Source organism: Lissotriton helveticus, chromosome 12 (assembly GCF_964261635.1).
Source record: "Lissotriton helveticus chromosome 12, aLisHel1.1, whole genome shotgun sequence".
In the NCBI taxonomy this organism is placed as follows: domain Eukaryota; kingdom Metazoa; phylum Chordata; class Amphibia; order Caudata; family Salamandridae; genus Lissotriton; species Lissotriton helveticus.
The window spans coordinates 695,096,302-695,119,750 of record NC_136073.1 but is presented as its reverse complement, the minus strand read 5'-3'; the positions used below and the strand labels follow the sequence as shown (position 1 = coordinate 695,119,750).

The 23,449-nt window shown below is 48.3% G+C and overlaps 1 protein-coding gene across 2 annotated transcripts in view; it reads left to right on the top strand.

The window, feature by feature from the left end:
- HYDIN (HYDIN axonemal central pair apparatus protein) overlaps nt 1–23,449 on the top strand; it is a 3,619,565-nt gene that overhangs the window by 570,546 nt on the left and 3,025,570 nt on the right. For both annotated transcript variants that reach the window (XM_078670948.1, XM_078670947.1), the window contains exon 11: nt 20,990–21,108. In XM_078670948.1, coding sequence (XP_078527074.1) covers nt 20,990–21,108 — 119 coding nt within the window. The remainder of the gene's footprint in view (nt 1–20,989; nt 21,109–23,449) is intronic.

Below are 23,449 nucleotides of genomic sequence, written 5' to 3'. Positions count from 1 at the left end.
CAGGAGAAAGAAGGCTGCTGTTTCGCCATAGTTCAGTGGGGCTCTGATGTCATCATTGGCTGCGATCGGGACTTCTCTGTGCTGTGGTTGTCTCCGAATCCTGATTGTTAGGGGTCCAGGAGGTTGTGTTTCCTGTGTTTTGCTAGTTGCTGTTTGATTGACTTCTTGAGAACCTTAGCTGGAAAGGGAAGCAGGGAGATGGGCTGGTAGTTCTTTGGTTCTGCTGGGTCGGCCGAAGGTTTCTTCATGAGGGGCCTCACTTCAGTGTGTTTCCAGTCCTCGGGGAAGGAGGCTAAAGTGATGGAGGCGTTAAGAATTTCTTGAACTTGTCGCCATTCATTTTGCCCCCAAGGTTGAAGATGTGGTGGGGTTAGGGATCCATGGATGCTCCTTAGTGCACGGAGTTCATGCTGGAGATAGTGGCTTGAGTCGTGAGTGGGTCCCAGTGGGTGAGCAAGTGTTTGAGTTTAATGTTTGTGGGTGTGAGCAGGCTGATGCTGTGACAGCTGAGGGTTTGGGGTTTTCGAAGTTTTCATAGATGGTTGTGATCTTGTAGTGGAAGAAGTTTGCTAGGTTGTCATACAGTTCTTGGGAGGGTTTTTTTTTGTTCGCCGTGTCTGCAGAGTTGGGGAACTCCTTCACGATGGCGAAGAGCTCCTTGCTGCAGTTTGTACTGGCTTCTATGCGTGTTCTCAGACTGCAGCAATTTGTGTAAATGCAAAGACAAGCTCTGCGTTGCGCAGTCCAGTCTTGTCCCTATTGTTGTTACCATGTCCTACTAATCGTATCATTAGTTCAGTAATCTTAGTTCAACCAGACTTCACACACTACAACTTTCTATAAAAAAGCCCCTTGATCTTGATTCACTTCCTCCGATTAAAGAGTTGTTTGTAAAGTGTTCCTCTGCTATGCTGTAGGCCTGTACACTAATAGAGTTACTTAATTAACGTCATGGTGACTTTGCTCTGCTTACTCGGTAGTCTGACTGATGAGGACAGGGAATGGGCACAGTGGGGGAGCATGTCTCCTTCACAACAATCTCATCTACAGTGTCTCTTATTCCGGACATACCAGAATGTGACCAAACTAATGTAAGTAAGTACAATCATGGAGCACCTTATCATCTTAGGTCAATGTGCTCAGAGCACCTAATGCCCAAAGGTATCTTAGTGAACCTTGAATCCCGCAGTAGTTGCAGGGACCATTTTTTCCTCGTGTCCTGGGTTCACTAGTCTTGTTGGAAAATGGTCATTGTATGACCTTCGGTTTTGTCTTTATCAACCCCAGGGATTTGTTACCTGGTTACAGAAAGGCTATTAGTGCTAATTACATAATTACATCTTAGCAGCTGTAGGTTTAATTGATGTCAAATATTCACTTATGGCCTGGACTCTCCCACTTCCCTCTTCCTCATAAGCTTAAGTTCTTCCTAAAATGTTTCCAACAGTGTCTGTGTGATAAAATGGCAAACCAAGTTGATAGATATTTTTCAGTGTATTGCTTGTGTTCTGCTGTGATTTCTGTGCATCGGCGCAAAGTATTATTCGAACCAAATAAAAATAGTTTCCGTGCATATGACCCAGGACACTTAGTACATCCAACATCGATGTATGCAGACTCCTCTCAACATTCTATGGAGTAAAACTCCTATACAGGCCCAGGAATATATGACATTATTTAGAAAAACAGCCTAAATGTAGCAATAATGATTCATAGTTTTATGAATATGGCAATGCGTCCTGGCAGTGGAGATGGAAGCTGTAGTCTATATACCTGTGTGAGAAGGAAACCTTAAATAACTGTTAATAAACAGTAAAACAAATTCTTGTTCTGTAAAACAGTGTGATTTGAGGAAGTGGTAGTATGTTTCTGACAGGGTCCTTCACAGATCACGCTGTCCATAAATACATAACAATAGCCCAACTCACTGTGCTATGATGTTGCCATATATATTATGCTTTTCCTCTGTGTGTTACTGGTTTTTACTAAGTGATAAGGGACTCTATCCTTGTTCTTGTTAATATGGGTCTTGGTGGCTTGATGGTGATTACATTATGTATGGTGCACATACACATTGACTTTTACAAAATATATATATTTATTGGTATTTTACAGCAAAGAACATCAAAAGAAATCCTGGAAAAAAATAACAAAAACATAAAGACAAAAAAAAGGAACAATAAACTGTGCCGACAGTTGCAGTGCAGAAGTAGGATGTTCATAATAAGTAATACAGTATTTGTGCAGTTGGAGGCAAAAACATAGTCAGCAACCTTCTGCAAGGTAGTACAGCCCCATAAGAGAAGTCCTAGATAACACAAGGGTAGAATGGGAACCAAACTAATATATATAAGGATATCCGTCCCCCCCAGCATGCCCACCTCCCGCAGACCCCCTATAGATCCACCAAAGAAAATAAGAATAGGCGTGGCACCTACAGAAGGAGAGCCAGAGGCTAACAGGGGGCATCACCAGGGACTGTGCTCAGCGCTCCAATGTCCGAACTGAACTAATAGAAGAGTCGTCCACCAACACTCTGACTCCCTCTGTCAATACTTGGACAGGCCAGTAATACAGCATGCCATGCAGGCAATATAGGGATTTTACGGACTCCCTAAGCCTCTTCCTGGCGCATCGCCTAACGTTTGCAGTCTGCCCCCCTCTTCAGACGTGACCACCAGCGATGTATATCTGGTCCTCTTGCGGATTTCCTACTCATAGTCAGTTGTCTGCGGGCAAGGATGAAGGACAGATCTAGAAATCTAGCCACACATCGGTCATGCAAGCCCAACAGAAATCAGGATGGACACAGGGAATTTCCTATCCATGTCCCCCCAACCCACCTGAAGGACTGGCGACCAGTAAGGTAACAGAAGCGGTCAGGACCATACCATATGGAAGAAATTAGCGTCCTCAGCGGAAAACTGTAGACATGCCAAGGTCATGACTGGGAACATAGCATTTATGCTTCTGGGGAACAAATAGGCCCAGTGTAAGTAAAATAATTGAATACATTTGAAACCGGCATTACGAAAGACCCTAGGGCTATATTCCAAGATCCTCCTCCAGAAGGATCAGAGTTAGGTATCCCGATATCTGCCTCCCACCAGGACCGGAGTGACGGGAGATCTGGCCTTGTCGCCTCCAGCAGGGCCCTATTCAGTAGCATAATTGCTCTTGTATGACCCGTGATAAGGAAAAATAAGCACAGGCAGTCATGCTATGGGTGTTCGGCGACTCCAGAACCCCACCATTCCTGAATCTTGAGGGTTAGGGCTATGGAGAATTAAATGGCCTAATGAGATTCCCCAGGACTCCCAGAGGTCTGAGAAAGGGCATAATTTTCCCCGCACAAAAATCTCCCAGGACACTGAATCCTGGTGCCGGCCACTCACGGAAACCCGTTCATCTGCCACGTCATCTCCAGCGTTGGATCACCAGAAGAGGTAGTTCTAGGGTGTACGGAGTCGGCATAAAGCATGAGCCGACACGTAACAAGATGTTCTGATCAGAATGTTCATGGACTGCACTCTGGAAGGAGGTGTAGGCTTCAACAAGAAACTAGTAGGCAGTCCTTAGAGGAAGAGCAACACTCTTGTAACTCCTATTACATCCCATAGAAAAGCCTGCCAACAAGCCACCCATTGAAGCTGCGCCGCTATGTAATACAATTCCAGGTGCAGCCAGTCCACCTCCAGATACTGGAAGGTGTAAATTCCCCAGGGATACCTGACATCTGCAGGAACTCCAGTAAAGCCAGAGAAGCAAACCGTCTAATCCCTTAAAGAATGTTTTAGGCAGCTCCAGTGGAATGGCAGTAAACACATAAAGAAGACTTGATAGTAAGATCATTTTGGACACTGCCACACAACCATACACCGTTAGAGGCAGAGTAGATCAGAAGGTAATGAAGAGTCGCAACCCAGCTAACACAAGACTGAAATCCCCAGCATATAATAAATCCGGGGAGTGATAGACAGCCACCCCAGATACCTTATGGTATCTCGCTCCCAACACAGCGTTGAGCGAAGTGATAAGGCAGCACAACACGGCATCCCCCCTCAAAGGATAGATACAGGGCTTTGTCCAATTTACCTCGAGACCCGAATGAGTCCCAAAGCCTGACAAGGCCGCTACCGCTCCCAATAGGTTAGAGTCCTGCCCCTTCAGGTACAACAACATATCATCCACGTAGAGAGAAAGGGAGGTAAAGCAAGAGGTAATGTGTAGACCCTGGTAGTGTAGTACCCAGCGGACTGTGAAGGCAAAGGGTTCAATTGCTAACGCAAATAAAGGATGCAACATTGGACAAGGCTGCCAAGTGTCCCGCACCACCGGGAAAGCCTCCAAGACCAAAGCTCCAGTATCTTTTCTAGTGTAAGACGCTTAGTCAGGCTAACGAAGGATAGGCCTAAGCCCATCTTGAGCATAGTAGCGTAGAGAAACTCCCATCAGAGCAAGTCAAAGGCCTTCCTGGTATCCGAGATAATCATCGCCTCTAGTGGGAGAGACTTCTTACAGCCCATGGCCAGATACAATTGTCGGATGTTAGGCATGGTGCTGCTTGTGGGAATGTTAAGGACAACAAGGGGCCCCAAGTGAATTAGCATCGGACCTCGGGGAGCATATTTTGTGAAACAACAACGGTCCATGCAAAAGAATTATATGCAAAGCAATGAATATAGACTGAATCAGTTCCATATTTGGGGCGACATGTCCAGCCGGACAGAGGTCTTCAATTTTTTACTCAATTGAAATATTTCATACACAGGAATACCTTCAACAAATCACCAGTGTGGGGCACAAGCCTGTACCCAAACACAGTCAGATCAGTACAAAAGGTAAACAGAGGAAAAGAGCAGGGCTTTTCAAGGCAAAAGCAGCGATTTCTGTAAAGTATTGAGTGTACAGAAATATCAGTTAAACACCATTACATATAACATATAAATCAAGCATTTGTATATGGTGTACAATGAGTCGACGGCGTTTCGGTCCCACTACTTAGTCATGGGGACCATCATCAGGACATTTATATTTGCCTTTAACATTATAAGCCTCTAATGCCTAGAGAAGGGAGGGAAAGAGAAAGTATATATACATTTAATTTATGAACATTTAAAGCATATTATTGGCATATTTCCAAGTGACTTGAGTGAATGGTGAACCTGTTTTCTGTGAAGTTGCAGATCGGGGTGTAGACCGCGTATGCTAGTGATAGGGTGGGAGAGTGATTTAAAATAAGTGGGGGAGCTGGGCCAGGCAGTGTACATCTGTGTTTGAGATACCTCTTTAGTTTAAAAACCGGCAGTTTTGGCGGCGCATTCATGACCTAGTTTAAAAAACAAACCGTGCAGAAGGTGAATCATTCGGATTTAGCGGAGTGGTGTGTACAGCGGGTTCACGTTGGGCAAGTCCAAGTATGAGGTGATAATTACACTAGACTGCATGCGGCATGGAGATTCAAGGCGCAGTGGAGGAGTACGCATACGGTGTGACAAGGAACATTTATGCTAAACATTCGGCGGGATTCCGAAATATACGTGCTAGTAGACACTAAAAGGTTACCCCGATCGGCACGGGCAAGGGCTAAGAAATGGATAGCCTGGGGAAGCAGCCCTGTAAGTCAAGGAGGACAAAATTAGAGCAAACGGGGAAGAAAAAAGGGTTCACAAGGGTTAGAAGTGGGCGCAGTGGGGCTCTTACCAGAATCGGGCGCTATTGAGGTGGGCCGCGCTTCATTGATTAAAATCTGCGGTACCAGGAGAAGACCTGCAGGGAAAACAGGTCATTTAGGGATTACAGCGTGGTGGAGGGTCGGGAGGGAGAGAGCCACACATCGCTAGACTTACCGGTTCAGTCGGTAGTGGAATCTGTTTCCTGGTTTCCTCGAGGGGAATGCTGGGGGAGGGAATTTGAAGGACTGGAAGGATTCTGATTGGCTGGTAGAAACATGGGTGTTACAGAATCCCGGGGCATAGAAATAGACAAGGGTTTCAGTGCGACAGCCATATTGGAGTGGTAGGGTTCTGATTGGCTGGTAGAAACATGGGTGTTACAGAATCCTGGGGCATAGAAATAGACAATGGTTTCAGTGCGGCGGCCATATTGGAGTGGTAGGGTTAAGGGAGGGAAAAGGAAGTGGTGTGGCGCCGCGGCCAGGGCGACTGACGCTGGACGTTGGGGCTCACGGTTCGATCCCCGGCACCGGCGGCAGATTAGCCCAGCACCATGTGACTCTGGGCAATAGCTTGCTTAATCTTCCCGAGGGCCCCCAGCGCCTAGAGACCCTTACGGGTGATTGTGCGCTTTACAAATGTGGATTATTATATTATAAATAAAAGGTGGTGCATTGGTGCAAGTGATTATTACCCGGCGACAGTGAGCAAGAATTTTAAGGTTAATTCACAATAATTCTTAAAAGCATTACAGAAAACATTAAAGAAAACGTCTGATCAAGCAGATCCACAAGGCAACAGAGAAGTCCAAAGCAGAGAACTTAGGAAGGGTCCTCAATTCTTCACTGGGTTAGAGCTTAGAGGAGGGCAGTCCAATCCTCTTGAAGGTTGAGTCCAGTGTTTAGACTGTCTGTTTTTATTATCCATTTAAGCTCTTCCTTATTGAGCATCCGCGTCAGGTCACCACCTCTTGGTGGTATGATCACTTGGCTGATTACAGTCCAACGTATGTCAGTTTCCGTATGACCTTTGTTGGAGAAATGTTCGACCTGGGGAGCATTTGCTGTACCACATCTAATCCGGCTCCGATGTTGGGAGATTCGCAGTTTGATTTTTTGCTTGGTTTGTCCCACGTAAATTAAAACACAAGGTCAAAAGATTGCATAGATAATGTTACAACTATTGCAGTTAGTAAAGGTCTTAAGTTCATTCTTCACATCTCTGAATACAAACTCCTTACAGTCAATGGAAAAATCACACACGACACAAGAACCACACTTGGAATGACCCCGGAGAGGTGACAGTGACCAGTGATCATTAAGCGTGGGGTTCACTGTGGTTGAGGATGGAAGGGTTGCCCTAACTAATTGGTCCTTGAGGTTTTTGCTTTTTTTGAAAGCAAATAGGGGGAATTCCCACTGCAGTAGTCCAGAGTTTAGTATGTGCCAGTTTTTTTTAATACTTTGTTTGACTCGGTTGGAGACAGTGGAAAAGGTAGTGACACAGACCACTTTGTCAGTTGTTTGTTTGGGTTTAGGTTCCAATAGGGTCTCACGAGGGCAGTACCAAGCCCTTTTCATTGAGTTTTTAACTAAGCGTCTTGGGTAGCCCCTAGTTCTTAGTTTAGTAGAGAGGATGTTGGCCTCAGCAAAATAGTCTTCTTTTTGGTAGCAGTTTCTCCTAAGTGTTAGAAATTGGGAGTATGGTAAACTGTCTCTCAGGGCCCTGGGATGACAGCTACCATAACTAAGTAGCGTATTTCTCTCGGTGGGTTTACGAAACAAGGATGTGTAGAGTAACCCATCCTTGTGTTGGATAGTTAAATCAAGAAATGGGATATGGGTTTTGAAGCCTGTTTGGTGCAAGTGGACGAGGGAACATATATGAGGGATTAGTCGATCTGCTAGAATTTTACTCAAGATTTTATAGTCTGCATTGAGCATATACAGGGGTCGGTAAGAGTCAAGGAACAGTAGATCCTTATCATTTTCTGGGTAGAGACACAACAGCAGCCACTCTCAGTGATGGGGGAAGCTAACCACGCTGCAGCTAGTTGTTAAAAAGCTCCACCAGCCTAGGAACAAGTTACAACGTAAAGGCTCCTTAGAAGTCTAATAAAAACCCATCGACACCCAGCACCTTGTCCTAGCCATAGCCTTAATTGCTCCCTGTACCTTCTGCTCAGTAATATTCACGCCCTGTCAGTTCGTCACTGCTGAATCAAGTGAACGGAGAAGTACCCACAATGTAGTCCAGAAGCTCTCACTCGCTACTCACCCCACTGGAGAGATAAAGATCACGATAATACTGCAGGAAGACCCCATCGATTTTCCCCTGGAGACAACGGTTCAGTCACTGACACCGGCAGTACAAACGATGGATCTCCGCATTCAGGCCCTTGTGGTGCAGACTCAGAGCCTAGCCGCCCACCCGCCTAGATGATCAGGAGGGACGGGCTATGTGCAAAAAAAATCCACATTGTTGGTCTGCCCGAGCACGAAGGAGGAGACTCGTTATTGGCCGTTGTTGAGTCCTGGTTACAGGAGGTTGTGTGGCCCCTGATGGCATCTCTGACTTCTATGGCCTGAAACGTGCACACAGGGTACCAGCTTGGAATCCTCGTCCTGGCACACTGCTGCGCCCCCCCTCCTCCATTTTAGGGACTGGGATCATCCTCTACAGCAGGTCCTGCTGCTGTGGGCTTAGGTGGGGTGGGGGGGCGATCTCTATGGCTCACGTCCCCTGAATACCGATTCCCTGCCTCAGACTCTAAGGACTCCTCGACTAGAAGGCATCCTGCCTGGGGTCACTCCGGGTTCATTGGATGAATTGGTTTGATATGGTCCCATGGTCCTGTACTGATTGTCTTGCCTTGTTTCCTTGCACTGGTTGGTTTGTAGGCTATTCTGTACTGTTTTCTTTCTTTGATCCTGCTTGAGGGGGTTCAGGAGGGGGAGGAGGTGAAGGTTCTGAGTGCTGTGTACCTTCATGCTATTGTTTTTCTCAAGAGTCTGGCTTCCATCTCTAACTGACGGCTCCTTTCCCACATATAACTTTCTGTTACAAACATGGTTGAACCCTTGGCCTTTAGGTGGTTTCTCTAATGGAAGAGAGATTGGTTGTATGTCTCAGTCCTTGAGGAGGATTGGAGGGGGGCTTTGTTTGACTGTTTGTTTTGTTATGCTTTTCTTTGTTTGCCGGCAGCGATGCGTTTGGGGCTGGGGTACTAAGTGTGTGGTACAGTGGGGCTTGCATGGTTATGGTAGGGTCTACTACTGGCAGGATCACTGAGTAGTCCCATAATCTCATCTTTTCCCATGCATGCCTACGCCAAGTAAACTGATATCTGAAAGAAACAGGTTAGTATTAGATTCCTTACCGTAGAATATCTCCAGGCGTCAGACTGGATCCAGAAAATTTTGTGTAGCAGTACCCCTGCGAGTCGGTAGGCGTCGTCTGCGACTCCGTGTCCGTCGTCGGCATCGTTGGCGCCGGGATGACGTCGTCGGAGTACTTAGACGCCGCCCTCGCGCGCTGACGTCAGTTCTTCTTTTTTCCGCGCCTGCAAGCGCAGGTCCGGAGAAAGTGGTACCCTTTAGTCACTTTTTGACTAAGCTTTTTCGATCCTTTTTGGATCCGTTTCGAGTCTACAACTCCATCAGTGCCGGTAGGGCTGCCCGGGTTCAAGCCCTGTGCCGACTGCAACCGACTGATGTCGGTTACCGACCCCCACTGCCGGTGCCTACATTGCCTGGGGCCCAAATACGAAGTGGTGCCCGACTGCCGGGCCTTGACGTCGAAGGCTAGGCGGGAGCGGTCTCGCAAGCGCCTCGAGCTCCGGCAGTCGCCCCCACGCCGCTCGTGGCCCCGGTCCGGAAGGAGGTCGAGGGACCTGTCGCGGGGCCGGAGTCATCACAGCTCGGCGAGTCGACACCACTCGTTGGGCTCCAAGTCCTCAGGTAAGAGGCACAAGAAGTTGAAGAGGCGACATCGCTCTTCTGAATCCCCCCGACGCTCACGCGACGCGGCCGGGGGTTCAAGTGACACCGCCCACGCGGCTCCGCCGGAGCCACAGGCATCGCGGCCTGCTCCATACCCGCCGGTCCCTGGGCAGAACGCGACGCCGGAGGAGATCGATGCCTTCCTTATAGCCATGAGGTCGATCTCTCCTCCGTCGGGTTCCGCGGCGCCTTCGGGTCCAGCGGACCCGACTGGGAGCCCAAGCGGGCCGGGTACTTTGGCCCCGGCGCCGTCGGCGACTTCGGTCCCGACGCCGCAAGACCCCACTGGATCCGGTTCCGGGTCGCTGCTGGTCGGCCTTACCATCCCGCCGGCATCGACGCCGTCCCTGGTCCAACCCTTGGTCCGGCTCCGGCGTCGGAGCGGCGTCGCTCAATGCCGCATTCAGCGCCGGCCGAAGAGCAATTCTTAGAGGATCTGGGTCCATCCTTTATCCCTGAATTTCAGGACATGGACGAAGAGGATGACTGGGGGGGTCTGAGGAACCCCTGGCACGTGAGTGCCAGTCATATGAGGACTGGACACAGGAACTAGGGGAAGCCAGTGGCCTGGATACCTCCCCAGACACTGGTTTTGTCTCCCCTCCTACCGTGGCTACGGAGGAGGGGGCAGCTTATAGTGTGGTGCTAATGAGGGCAGCCAAGGCCTTGGCTCTTGAGAGCTCCCCGTCACAACAGTGAGGTCCAACATCCTCACAGAGGTCCTTAAACCGCAGGTAAGCTCCCCAGAACCTCTACTGCCGTTTAATGAGGCTCTCACAGACATCCTGTTGGGCACTTGGTCCAGGCCCACTACAGGTCCTTCTGTAGAAAGGAACGTTGCTAGGCGCCACCGCCCAGCCACGGGCGACCCTAGTTTCTTGTCCACCCACCCCACCCCGAGAGTCTGGTTATCCAGGCCTCTAACTCCCAATCCGCATTCCAGACGGCACCACCAGATCGGGAATCCAAGAGGTATGAACAGTTCGGAAAGAAGATGTTCTCCTCCCTTAGTCTGGGGTTGCGGTCAGTCAACACCGCGTGCCTCTTGGGCCGTTACACCCACTCTCTGTGGGATACGGTTGCGGCCGTGCTGCCTGAGTGCCCGTAGGGAGCCCGGGCGAAACTCGCTCAAGCCCTTGCGGAGGGAAGAGACGCAGCGCGGCACTCTATCAGATGTGGACTGGATAGCACGGACTCGCTAGGAAGAGCGATTTCCACATCTGTGGCGGTTCGCCGCCACGCCTCGTCCGCCAACTTTTCGGCCGATGTCCAAAACACCCTTATGGACATGCCGTTCCATGGCAGCCACCTCTTCGATGGCAAGGCAGATCATGCGCTGGAACGCTTTAAGGACTCCAGGGCTACAGCCAAGTCCTTGGGCCTGTCGGACCCGCGCCAGCCATCTTCTGCCCAGCGCTCCTTTCGTGGCCACAGAAGGGGTTCTCCCACACGTCCTGCCAGCCACGGGCCGCTGACTAACATTCAGCACGGTGGCGGACGTGGTTACTGTCGCGGCGGTAACAGGGGACAATGGCGCGGCCAGTCCACATCCACCCCCGCAGCATCCACCTCAAAGCCTTCCTAGTCCAAGCTTTCAGGCCCATTTGACGCCAGTGGGGGGCAGGGTTCGCCATCACCTCCTCCACTGGCGCTCCATCACATCGGACAGGTGGGTGCTGCAAATCGTCCGAAGGGGCTACTCCCTCCCCTTCGAGGCGACCCCTCCAGCCATGCCACCGCAGTACCACCGCGTGTCGGGGGATCACTTGCAACTTCTGCCACCCCAGTTCAGACATGGCTATATGCAGGAAAGTCATGGCTTGGCAGTTCGGGCTGGACTGTTCCCATGAGGCACAGGGTCAGACTGATTTGCATATAGCCATGTCTGAACTGGGGTGGCAGAGTGGGCTAAAGAACGGTGATGGATTAAACCCAGATCTTTTGACTGGGTGTGAGTGTTTGATTGATTCAGATCTTCCGTCCATCACCACCCCCTTTTGTACCGCTTTTGGCCTCCATACGTGTTGCAGGGTATGCTCAGACGTGAGTCCCTTGCTCACTTTGCCACTGGATTCAAGCAAGCCGGGCTGAAGACGGCTGGAATGCCAGAAACCGGTCCTCGGAAGCTTGTTTCCGGTCCAGGGAAGGCATGGCTTGGCAGTTCGGGCTGGACTGTTCCCATGAGGCACAGGGTCAGACTGATTTGCATATAGCCATGTCTAAACTGGGGTGGCAGAGTGGGCTAAAGAACGGTGATGGATTAAACCCAGATCTTTTGACTGGGTGCGAGTGTTTGATTGATTCAGATGCTCCGTCCATCACCACCCCCTTTTGTACGGCTCTGCAGTGGGACCTGAAGTTTCAGTGGGCCCAGCATCAGGGCAACTTGTCCGGCCATGTCTTGATCTCGGAGGGCACTGCAAGACAGTTGCAGTGGTGGCTCACGTACCGCGATTGGGTCAGGGGAAGATCCCTCTCCCTACCCCAACCGGAGCACGTAGTTGTGATGGACACGTCCCTCCAGGGCTGGGGGGGGGCCACATGGGAGAGGCGGAGATCAGAGTCCTCTGGTCTCCTGTGGAGTCCCGGCTCCACATCAACCTTCTGGAGCTGCGGGCGATCCGGCTTGCACTGAAGGCATTCCTCCCTTCTGTCCGGGGGAGTGTAGTGCAGGTGTTCACGGACAACACCACCGCGATGTGGTACTGCAACAAACAGGGCGGGGTGGGGTCGTGGACCCTTTGTCAGGAGGCTCTGCGCCTCTGGCAGTGGCTGGAACATCAGGGCGTGACCCTGGTGGTTCAACACCTGGCAGGTTTCCTGAACACCAGGGCGGACGAACTCAGCCGTCGGTGCATGATGGATCACAAATGGCGTCTGAACTCTGACATGGCGCAAGGCCTCTTTCAGCAGTGGGGAGAGCCTTGGTTAGATCTATTCGCCACAGAAGAGAACGCGCAATGTCATCAGTTCTGCGTGTTGGAATTTCCAAGGCGGCACTCGCTCTGAGACGCTTTTCGTCGCGAGTGGAGTTGCGGTCTGTTGTTTCGCCTTTCTGCCTATACCACTTCTGCCCAGAGGGCTGAAGAACATCAGGCGCTACCGGGCCCAAGTCATCCTTGTGGCTCCGGACTGGGCAGGAAGATATTGGTATCCCGAGCTACTCAACATGTCATTCGATCCCCCGATTCGTCTGCCTCTTCAGGAGCACCTTCTGTCGCAGCAGCAGGGGACGGTCCTCCACCCGAACCTGTCCAGTCTCCACTTACATGCGTGGAGATTGAGCGGCGGCAGTTGAGGCCATTTGACTTACCTCCTGAAGTCTGTAATGTGATTCTGGCAGCCAGGCGTCCCTCCACGAAATCGGTATACGCCTGCAGGTGGAACAAATTTGTGGCATGGTGCACGGCAAAGGCTGTGGATCCCCTTTCTGCCCCTCTTTCAGAGGTTCTCCTCTTTCTTCTTTCTCTTGCCCAGCAGGGCTCTGCTCTGGGAACTCTAAAGGGCTACCTCTCTGCCATTTCCGCCTTCTTAAGTCTCCCTGATCAGCCCTCTTTGTTCAAGTCCCCGGTTGTAAATAGGTTTTTTGAAGGGCATCACTCATATGTTTCCTCCTGTTCCTTTCGTGATGCCTCAGTGGGACTTGAACCATGTTCTGACTTATCTGATGTGCGCTCCCTTCGAGCCACTTCATAACTGTCCTCTTTGTCTCCTTACTCTTAAGACTGCATTCCTGGTTGCCATCACCTCTGCCAAGAAAGTGAGTGAGCTCCAGGCTCTTTCTTCTCAACCTCCCTTCCTTTCTGTCCATCCGGACAAGGTTGTGTTGCGGACGCGACCCGCTTTCCTGCCCAAGGTAGTCACAGCCTTCCACATCGGCAGTCCATCACCTTGCCCACATTCTTTCCACCTCCGCATCCCTTGAAAGAGGAAGAGAGGCTCCACCGTCTGGATCCAAAACGTGCGCTCTCATATTATCTGGATCGCACACGCCAGTTCCGGGTGGATGACCAACTCTTTGTTGGTTACGTGGGCGCTAAGAAGGGACGGGTGGTGCACAAATGGACCATTTCTCGATGGGTCGTCTTGTGCATCAAGGCTTGTTACTCTCTGGCTAAAAAGGAACCTCCTGTGGGGCTACGTGCCCATTCCACTCGGGCCACGGCGGCTACTACTGCCCTGGGTCTGGGAGTCCCCTTGCAGGACATCTGTCAAGCAGCTACGTGGGCCTCGCTGCACACATTCACAAGACACTACTGCCTGGACAGCCAAGCCCGGAGAGATGGCTTTTTCGGCCGTTCCGTTCTCCAGGACTTTCTGGTGTGATAATTGGTTCGCAGACCCACCACCGGGGTTGGTATTGCTGGGGTATCTATTCTAAGGTAAAGAATCTAATACTAACCTGTTTCTTTCAGATGCACAAGTTACTTTCCTTCAGTAACGATATATCTGTAAGAAACAGTAGTTAGTATTAGATTTCTTACCGCCCCACCCATCCTCCCCGTTCTGCGAACTGTTATCTAGGGTTAAGGTCATCCCCTTTCAGGGCCCTAGTTTTTATGGCTCCAGTGTTGGTTTTTATCATGGCTCTGCGTTTCTGACGCGGAAAAGCTGTGTATAAGAACTGACGTCAGCGCGCGAGGGTGGCGTCTAAGTACTCTGACGACGTCATCATGGCGCCAACGAAGCCGACGACGGAAGCGGAGCCGCAGACAGCGCCTACCGACGCGCAGGGGTACTGCTACGCAAAATTTTCCGGATCCAGTCTGACGCCTGGGAATATTCTAAGGTAAGGAATCTAATACTAACTACTGTTTCTTACAGATATATCGTTACCGAAGGTAAGTAACTTGTGCTACAGGGAATGTCCAGGGCCTATCATCTCCCTCTAAGCGCTATAAAGTGTCAGGAGGCCCATATAGCATTCCTTCAAGGAACGCACCTTACGAAGTCTGAGGGTCACATCCTCAAGGGCCTGAATGCGGAGAACCAGGACCCCATTAACAGTGCTCTCTCCTCTAAATTCCATGGTAAGTACTTTGTACACCCCACAGTTGGCATACTGGTGTACCATTGTAAGTCCCTACTATAGTACTGATGTACCTAGGGCATTGATACACCAGGGGTCTCCCATGGGCTGCAGCATGTATTAGGCCACTCATGGGAGCCCATGCAAACTGTCTGCAGAGCTACCATTGCAGTCTGCATGAAATGGTACTTGCACTTTTCACTTTGAATATAAGGTTTTCCTTAAATACCGGTCACTGCGCTTTTAACCTATAAGTCACCCCTAAGGTAGGCCCTTCAGTCCAAGGGCAGGGTACATGGTTCTAAGTGTGTGGGTACCCCTGCACGAGCAGAGGTGCGCCTACAAAACCCAGACTCCATTCTCTGGGCTTTGTAATTGTGGGACAGCCATTATAAGGTATGTAGTAGACGCTGGGAAGTCGAGATGACCAACTACATAATGGCTGCCTCAAACCTGGTCATGTTTAGTATCGAACATGTTGGTATCATGCAACTGAACTGATTCCAGTATCAGTTGCATGATACAATGAACTGGGGAGCTCCTTAGAGGACCCCCCATTCGTACATGTGTAGCCTTACACCAGGGGTCTTCAAACTGGGGGCAGGCTCTCCAAGGGGGCCTCAAGTGATTCCAGGGTGGCACCAGGCTCTGGCCAGAAGAAGCATTATGCGGATAAGTCCTTTGTTTTTAGCAGAAAACGAATGAGCAGCACCAAGTAGCTCTGTAACGTGCCATTACTAACAACTGTTTTTACTTATATTCTGGCTGGGAGAAGGTGTCAAAAAAGAAGGCTCTCCAAATATTCTTCAAAACCCCCACCCCCATTTCTAATAATCAGACTGTGGATACTTTTACACATTAGAAAGCCTCCCTGACCACAATGGTATGTTTGGCAATCATATATTTGATTGCATTTGTAAAACGGTATCAAAGCTTAACTGCAATGTTTAAATAAGTCTAGGCATATTTCGACATTGCCAGTTTAATAGGATAAGTGTGAAAAATTAAGGGGGGGCCTAATGATTTTATTTCTCTCCCACTGGGGGGACGCAGCATTAAAAAGTTTGAAGACTACTGCCTTACAGGGTTTGCTTGCCAGCCTGCCCTGCCACCAACCCTTCTCAGTGTTCTTCCCCCTGCTGACGAGCTTAACTAGGGCAAGGGAAGATGAACAAAAGATTTCCTGTAAAGGAGGGGTGTGACCACCTCTCCTTCAGAATTCAGTAGGCTGGGGGTGCTTCCAAGCGCCACCAGACTGCATTGAAGGGCAAATTGGTGCCCTCTTATCATAAATCAGTTTTGCCCAGTTCAGGATCTCTGGGCTCCCGCTCTGGCGCAAAACCACACAAAGGACAGGGGAGTGTCCATCCCCCTGTCGAGCTCCTCCCTAGGAAGGTGCCCTGAACTCCTCCAGTTGGCCACTTGAATCTGCCATGTTGAATATTTGCCCCTGGGAGAATCTGGCTGGCTAGGACAGCTGAGTAGCGTCCCGGACCCCCTCTGACAGTGACGTCACCACATATTTAGGGTTGCTTAAGGGCTCCCCTGAGGTTGGGTCCTTAGATATGTCTTGACAACAACTTTAAGATCAAACTGCCTGTCATCTAGAGACTGTTCAAATCCTTTTCTGCTGGTGGACACTGGAACTGTGCTGTTCTCGAAGTCAGGATCTACAACAAGACTGCTTTCGGTGGGAAGATTCTTGCTGCATCTTCTTACCTGTGCTTCTTTAAGTTCTACAACTCTGTGGCCGTGAATCCTCTGAGTCACCAAGGACTCAGCTGGCATCCAAGCCAGAAGGAATCTCCCTTGAAGTGAAGGAGTCACTTCCCTGCATCTCCAAGCACCTTTACAATGACAACGGATTTGCTCATCCTGCTGTGTTACAGACATCTCCCGGCTCCTGCAACACAGGTGATTTTTTTGGGTTTTCCAGCGGCTTGACCAGTTTTCCCTGCAACTGGGGAGACTGTAATCCCTCTCCAGCCGACGGGACCTGCCTCCTGTGCACCGTGTTTTCTTGCCGTTACCAAGGCTTTTGGGCTGTCTCCACAAAAGATCTTCTAGCTCCAAGAAGCCTCAGCCTCCAGCACTGCATAGCTACAAGAATGACATCCTGCCTGCATCCTCTGCATCATGAGCCTTCATCTCCTGTGTGCTGTTGAGGCATCCCTGCGACTCCCTGTGCCTACTGCCAGAGGGTCCTCAAGGGGGTCCATAGATTCCTTCTGGGTCTCCTGCATGCTGAGGGCCAGCTCACACTTTCCCTTGCTGTGTTATCCCCACATGCCTTGTTGGTCTGCAACACAGCATCTTCTGCGATCTGTTGGTCGCATTTGCCAAGGCTTGTTGGTGTTCCTGCCGGCATCTGCCCTCCCTGTACTCGTTGACCGGCGTGGGACAGCTCGTAGACTGCTCCTGTGTCTTCGGCTGGTCTCCACAGATGTTGCTTCAAACTCACTGTGAGACAGCAAGAATCTCCAAAAGGCTGGTATTGTGCTCCTGTGCCTCCTGCTCACCTCAGGATGGTTTGGACTTTGTTCCGTCTGCTTTCAGGTTCTTCTCATCTGGATTCCATGTCCTGGTTCCTCCGGCCTGGTCCATGAGACTCTGTAGCTGCTGATCACTTCATCCCTATGCACATAGGCTCCTTGGTGTAGGTATCTTGGTTCCCAGGGTATCCTCGGTGGGGTGGCTCTCCGACCATCCTTGATCCAAGTGTTTCCTTCGGAGTTCTTTGTAAAAATTCAACTGTGACTTACCCTGTGTTATCCTATGGACATTTGACCCTGGCTCTTCAGGGCCCAGTCTGCGGCGTCTGTAGACATCGATCCTGTTCCTATGTCCGATGACGACTCAACACCGCAGCTTCAGGCATAATGCAAGTAGTTCCAGCTTTAGAGACCTCCCCAGTTTCAGATTTACTTTCTCGCCTTGGTATGGCAATGGAAGAAAGTGCTTAATTGGCTGAAGTATTGAAAAGGGCGGTGATGGTGTCGGATTATCAATTTCCTTTAGTAGTTATCCACGGATCCCTTGGTGACCTAGCCTGTCAGACAAGTCCACTTGAGTTTGGTGTTGATCTTGTATAGAGAGGTATCTCCATGACTGAATTATGTTGTATTTCATCTCGTATGAGTATTTTTGCTTGACTCAAATGTTATTGATACCTAGTATTTTTTAATTCCGGGCTGTTGGGATTACAGAAGTTATATTCCACAATAAGTGGTTTTCTAGGTTATTCTGCTAGATGCAGAGGTGCTGGAATCTGTTGTTGAAAGTTTTCCAGTGTGTTACTTATGCTATATTGTTTTTCTGAGCCCTGTGATGTAGGTTTATGAGTTTGAGTTACTCTGGAGAAGAATTTAGGCTCAAGAGTGATGCCTTTGTGGTATATACTACACCCTAGGTGGGGTATTGTTGGTATGCTGTTGTGAGCATCTTAAAATGGGCTGAGAGGAGTCTGTTATTCTTATTCTCTGTTTGTCTCGTGTTGTGTGCTCTGGATTCTACTCTAGGTTTAAGGTAGTTCTCAGTGGTATTTTTGAATTCATATCTCTTGGAGACATGGAATGTACAATTTTACCCTTTATTAAGCTTAAGTGCAAAGACCCCCTTGATAGACTTTTCTAATATTTTTTTTAGAGTTCGACACTAAGGTGGCTATCTTAGGAGTTCTTCTGATAATTTCTCAGAAGCTACCTATAGCCTGCTTTTATTATGTGACTTGGGCTTTACCCTGGGAGGTGCCTTATGTACGCATGATGGATGAGGTGTTTTACATTTGTTGGAGGTAGAACCTTATTAGTAAACATCTGTTTTGTGAAGTTTTTTGATGTTGTACTGCTGTTCAGGTTCTGTCACATGGCCGTTGTTGTGAAAATGTTTGTGTTCTCTCAGCATTATTGGTTGCTGACTTTCCTGGTGTGATATCAGGTTATTGTATTGTAGGCCTTCATGCAGATATGGTTTAAGTGATTTGGTTCCTTATATTGGAAAAGATAATTTAGTATTTTGTGATTTTTGGGACATAACGGTGTGTGTTACTACTAAACATTATCTCTTTGTTCTTGAAGAACAATTTCCTCTAGTGCTGTACCTTTTCTTCTCTGTGAAAAATTAATTTTGGATTGATCTTCAAGGGGAAGAGGAATGGGCCTCCAAGGTTCCACCTTTTGTAGAAGACTATCAGTCCTGGCTTCAAGTTCTTTATTTTCCTAAAGATCAATTTCTTTATTTTGCATCTGTCTATAGTTGCTAGTAGACAGATGTTTTCCTTGTTCCCTGCCACTAGGGGCTGGAAGTTGTGTCGCACATTGTAAAGTGTGGTTCCTAGAGGGTTAGACAGATTAATATTGGGCTTTCTCAGTGGTTTGATTCTTTTATGTTAGAATCCCTGTTTTAAGTTTGAGATTTAGATCTTTTACCTGACTGTCGGTAGATGGTCTCAATTCATAAAACATGGTCTTGTTCAGACCTTTGTGTTGGTTCAGTTACCCAGGTTTCCTTTCATCCTTGATATCTTATTCAATGTTATGCTACCATTGTTTTACCTGTTCCATGCGTTGGACGGCCCATGGCCGTCCGACGTCACAGTGGGCGTGTGCGGAGGGCGGCTGGGGGCTGTCCAAACCCCGCCCACTCATTAATTCTCCGGCACGGCAGCAGAATTTGCGCTGCGGTCAAGGTGTTAATGGTGGTCTTTAGACAACTTGCATTACCCTGATGGGTTAGATGCCATTGTTTTTCTATGGATAGGTTTCCGCTGTAGTCACATACTGTTATGTTATTGTTACCTGCGCATTAAGGTACTCCATTTACTATGTTTTTAAAAAGAAGAAAGAATTTACTTGGTGGATTCATTGGAGTTCATCTTGTTACGCCTAAGTCTCCATGTAGGCCCTTGTCCATTTCCAGTTCTTTTTCTATATTCTGAACATTCTTATGCATCTCTGGTTCTTTTTCTATGGAAGGACTGTTTCTTGGTCAACGGGTGCAAATGTTACCTCTAACTTCATTCTTATTTAAACGTTTGTTTTCTCCTTGGGGAATGGACTTTCTTTGTATAGTTTGCAGAGCAGTCCTGTCCTTCTGTGGTCTACGGGTGTTGTCTGGGTTCACAGGCTTGAACATGATGTTCGGTTTTGAGTATATAACTAAATAGTTAGTCTTATTGCCATGGGTAATACCTTTCCCATGATTTATTGTCTTATAATTTTTGTTGCTGTGGTTGCGTTCCCAGTTATGGAGAGGTGAGAGCTTTTAAGGCTGCTTGGTCTTACTGACATGGATAAGTTATTTCCCACAGTTCAAATGTCTTGCAGCTTTATTTACCTATAACCCCTCCTGGGAAAGTCGTATGATAAGTATGTTACTGCTCACCTACCCTATCATGAGTTTCTGGTCTATTCTCTTCTCCTGGACTGGTTAGTCTTAGTAAGAGACCGTTTATGGCTACAGTTCACAAGCCCTTGTCCGGGGATGAAATGGCTTTGGCATTTGATTCTAAAGTAAGGAATCTGCAGCTAGATGTCTCTATCAGATGGACAAGTTACTTACCTTCGGTAATGCTTTATCTGGTGGAGACACAATATAGCCGCAGGTTCCTTACCAACCCTCCCATCCTCCCCACTCTGCGAACTGGGTCCTGTTTGGTCTCAATTGTTTTGTCTTCATCTTTTATTTAACAAAAACAAAGAGAGAAAAGACCATAAGGAGAATCTGTGGATATTGAACGTAGGAATTCTCTTTCATCTCAAGATTTTTTGTTGAGATATTCATATACTTAATTTTTGGTTAGGAATTCAGTATTTGTTTGACACATGAGTGTCTTTTGTTGAAGCACACTGTTCCATACACAGTTTACTTTTGTGGCTCTGCGTTTCAAGTGCGGAAAATAGTCACTGAACAAACTGATGCCGGCGAGGGGGTTATATGAACTACATTGACGTCACATCCGGTGGACAATGTCAATGCGGAGTCGCAAGACTCCCTCTGCCGGCTCGTATATGTGCTATGGGAAAATGTTCTGTATCCAGTCCTGCACCTCGGAAGGATTCTAAAGTAAGGAATCTGCAACTAGGGAAAGGGAAAATGTGATTGAGTGAAATATTTGAAAGATGTGAATCTTGTGATTTTGGGCTCTTTGCAGGGAACTGAAATCGAGCACAACCTCATCTGAATGTGATCTTGTATGTGAATTGCTGTGTGCCCTCCACACATAAAGCAAGCCCTGAAGAGGTGTGATGTTTGATGTTCAACCCAATGTTCCTCTCTCATTCCAGGACGGGAGACTCGCCTCCCACTGCGCATCAAGGGTGAAGGAATGGGACCCCAACTCCGCTTCAACTTTGACCAGCTTGACATTGGGAAGGTTTTCGTCAACTCTCTGCACAGCTATGAAGTAAGTATTGAAAGCAACATGGTCATACTGTGCATGGGGTATAAGACTGACTTGTATGCCTCGATAACTGTGCAAGTGTGCATTGAGTAGAAATTGGTCTTTTTTAAACTGTAGGCCTGCTGTGTGCTTTCATCTTGTTGGATGTATGTTAACTGTTTGTTCCACCAAAGGAACCATTCATAACTTTCCTCACAAATCTTCACTTTTTACTCTGCTACCCGCAAATGCTTTAGTTTCACTAGTGAGATTAGCCTGTTAAAAAAAGTAATGTGTCCAATGGGGTAGTTGTGGTATGAAGCTTAGCTTGAAGACAGCACTAACCCTAAGGCTTTTTCTGTTCTGCACTCAGTCTTTTGCATTTCTCTTTAGATCCTTCGTGCTAGTTCAAGTGATTCAGTTTACAGTGTAAATAAGACAGAGAGGAGAGCATATTTGTCTCTTACTATCTTTCTAGCTGTCTGTCTATAAGTCTCTCTATCTATCTAATAGTTGGACGCACTCCAACACTGCTGTGTCTTAAGACAATATATTTAGTGTGGCTTGACTTGCACTAAATAGGTTATCCACTTTTATTCTACAAACTTAATCGCCTCTTTCGGTATTAGTAATAACAGAAGTTTACATTCCACAAAATCAGTAGTAGTTTAAGAATGAGAGGATGAGCCGTCCCTCTAGGAATCAAAATTGTGACTGCATGTGTTAAATACAGGTGTCAGCAGTCAACACTCAAGCTATTGAGTTATTGTACCAGCTACAAAGTTCCAGAAACATCTGCATAGAACAAGATACACAGGGGTGCATAATATGGTGGTGTTGTAAATTGTGATTCTCCTATTAACATAGCCAGAGAATATGGTTCTCTTCCAGGGGATCCTCATCAATAGTCATAAGCACTGAATATTCCCGCCCATGTGCGGGACCCCGGAAACAATATAAAAAATATATATGTAAAAAACACATATATCTCGCTCCACATATATGTATGCACATATATTATTTTTCTCACACCAATGCAGCTCCATAACTGAGGCTAAAAACAATGTAAACACATATACATGCACTGCAATTAGCAAGAAAAGCAAAAGAAAAAACACATCAGGTCAAATAACGTTTGAACTTTGTGTTTTAATGAGTAAACCACTCATAAATTCTGAAAAATTGCTTGTAAATAGACATTGTTAGCCCTCAGGCTGCATTGCAAAACAATAGCATAGAAAATGAAACCATTTTCAACAAAAAAAACTGGCACCGTGCCTTTAAGGCAGCCATGACCCCGGGCTTCCCATCATGCCTCAGGGGTGACCGTTAGGTCAGTTGTTCTTTCCGGCTCCTTCAGTCAGGACCCTTGTGAAACAGCTCCCTTTTCTTTTTGGCTTTTTGTCAAAAAATATTCTTGTTAACTACAATTTTTTGCTTTCACTCGACGTCTTTTGGACTTAGGGTGTTACTGCTACCTTATTGGGCTCAAAAAAGGTGATTTTTCTGTCAAAGATGCCTTCTCTCTTTGACAAGTGCCCTTCATGTGGAAGGAAGATGGCCAAGACTGACACTCATTCAGTGTGTATCCTGTGCCTACCAGCTTCTCATTCTTCGAAAACCTGTGAACACTGCCAGGTTTTATCATCCAGAACTCTTAAAGAACGTGAGAGGATTCGTGTTTATGGGCTTTCTGAGAGAGGAAGATCTCCCAAGAAGCAGAAAAGTCGGAAGACGCGGTCGACGTCGAAAGAAGCCCCGACCGGTTCGCAGTCGGCGTCGACGGTGACGAAGATGTCTTCAGCGTCAACATCCAAGGTACCTCCGCGACGGACAGCGTCGAGGGATAGGTCGCCGTCGAAGCGGAAGAGTTTGACGGCGATCCACATGACGTCGAAGCAGCATCGTCATGCTGCGACGTCGAGGCATTTTCCGTCGACGCCAGGTCAACGGCGTTCGACGTCGAGTTATCCTCCGTCGACGACTAGTCATGGTCGTTCGGCGTCGAGGGAGCCTTCGTCGACACATAGTCGATCGACGTCGAAGCAGCCCACGTCGACGCCCGATCAATGGCGTTCGACGTCGAGGCAGCCTCCGTCGCATTCAAGCAAGCGGCATTCGGCCTCGAGGCACTACCCATCGCCGACAGAGCACAGGCGATCGGCGTCGAAGCAGCCTCAGTCGTCGTCGAGTGGACGTCCTTCAACGGCGAGATGCTCTATGCCGAAGGGATCGGTGTCGACGAAGCCACGGTCGACGTCGAGAGAGCGCATATCAGCTCAGCGCTCGGCGTCGATGCAGCCACTGTCTATGGATCAGCGGAGAGCCAGAGAACAGAGCGTTTCCCAGCCAGTGAGCCTCACTC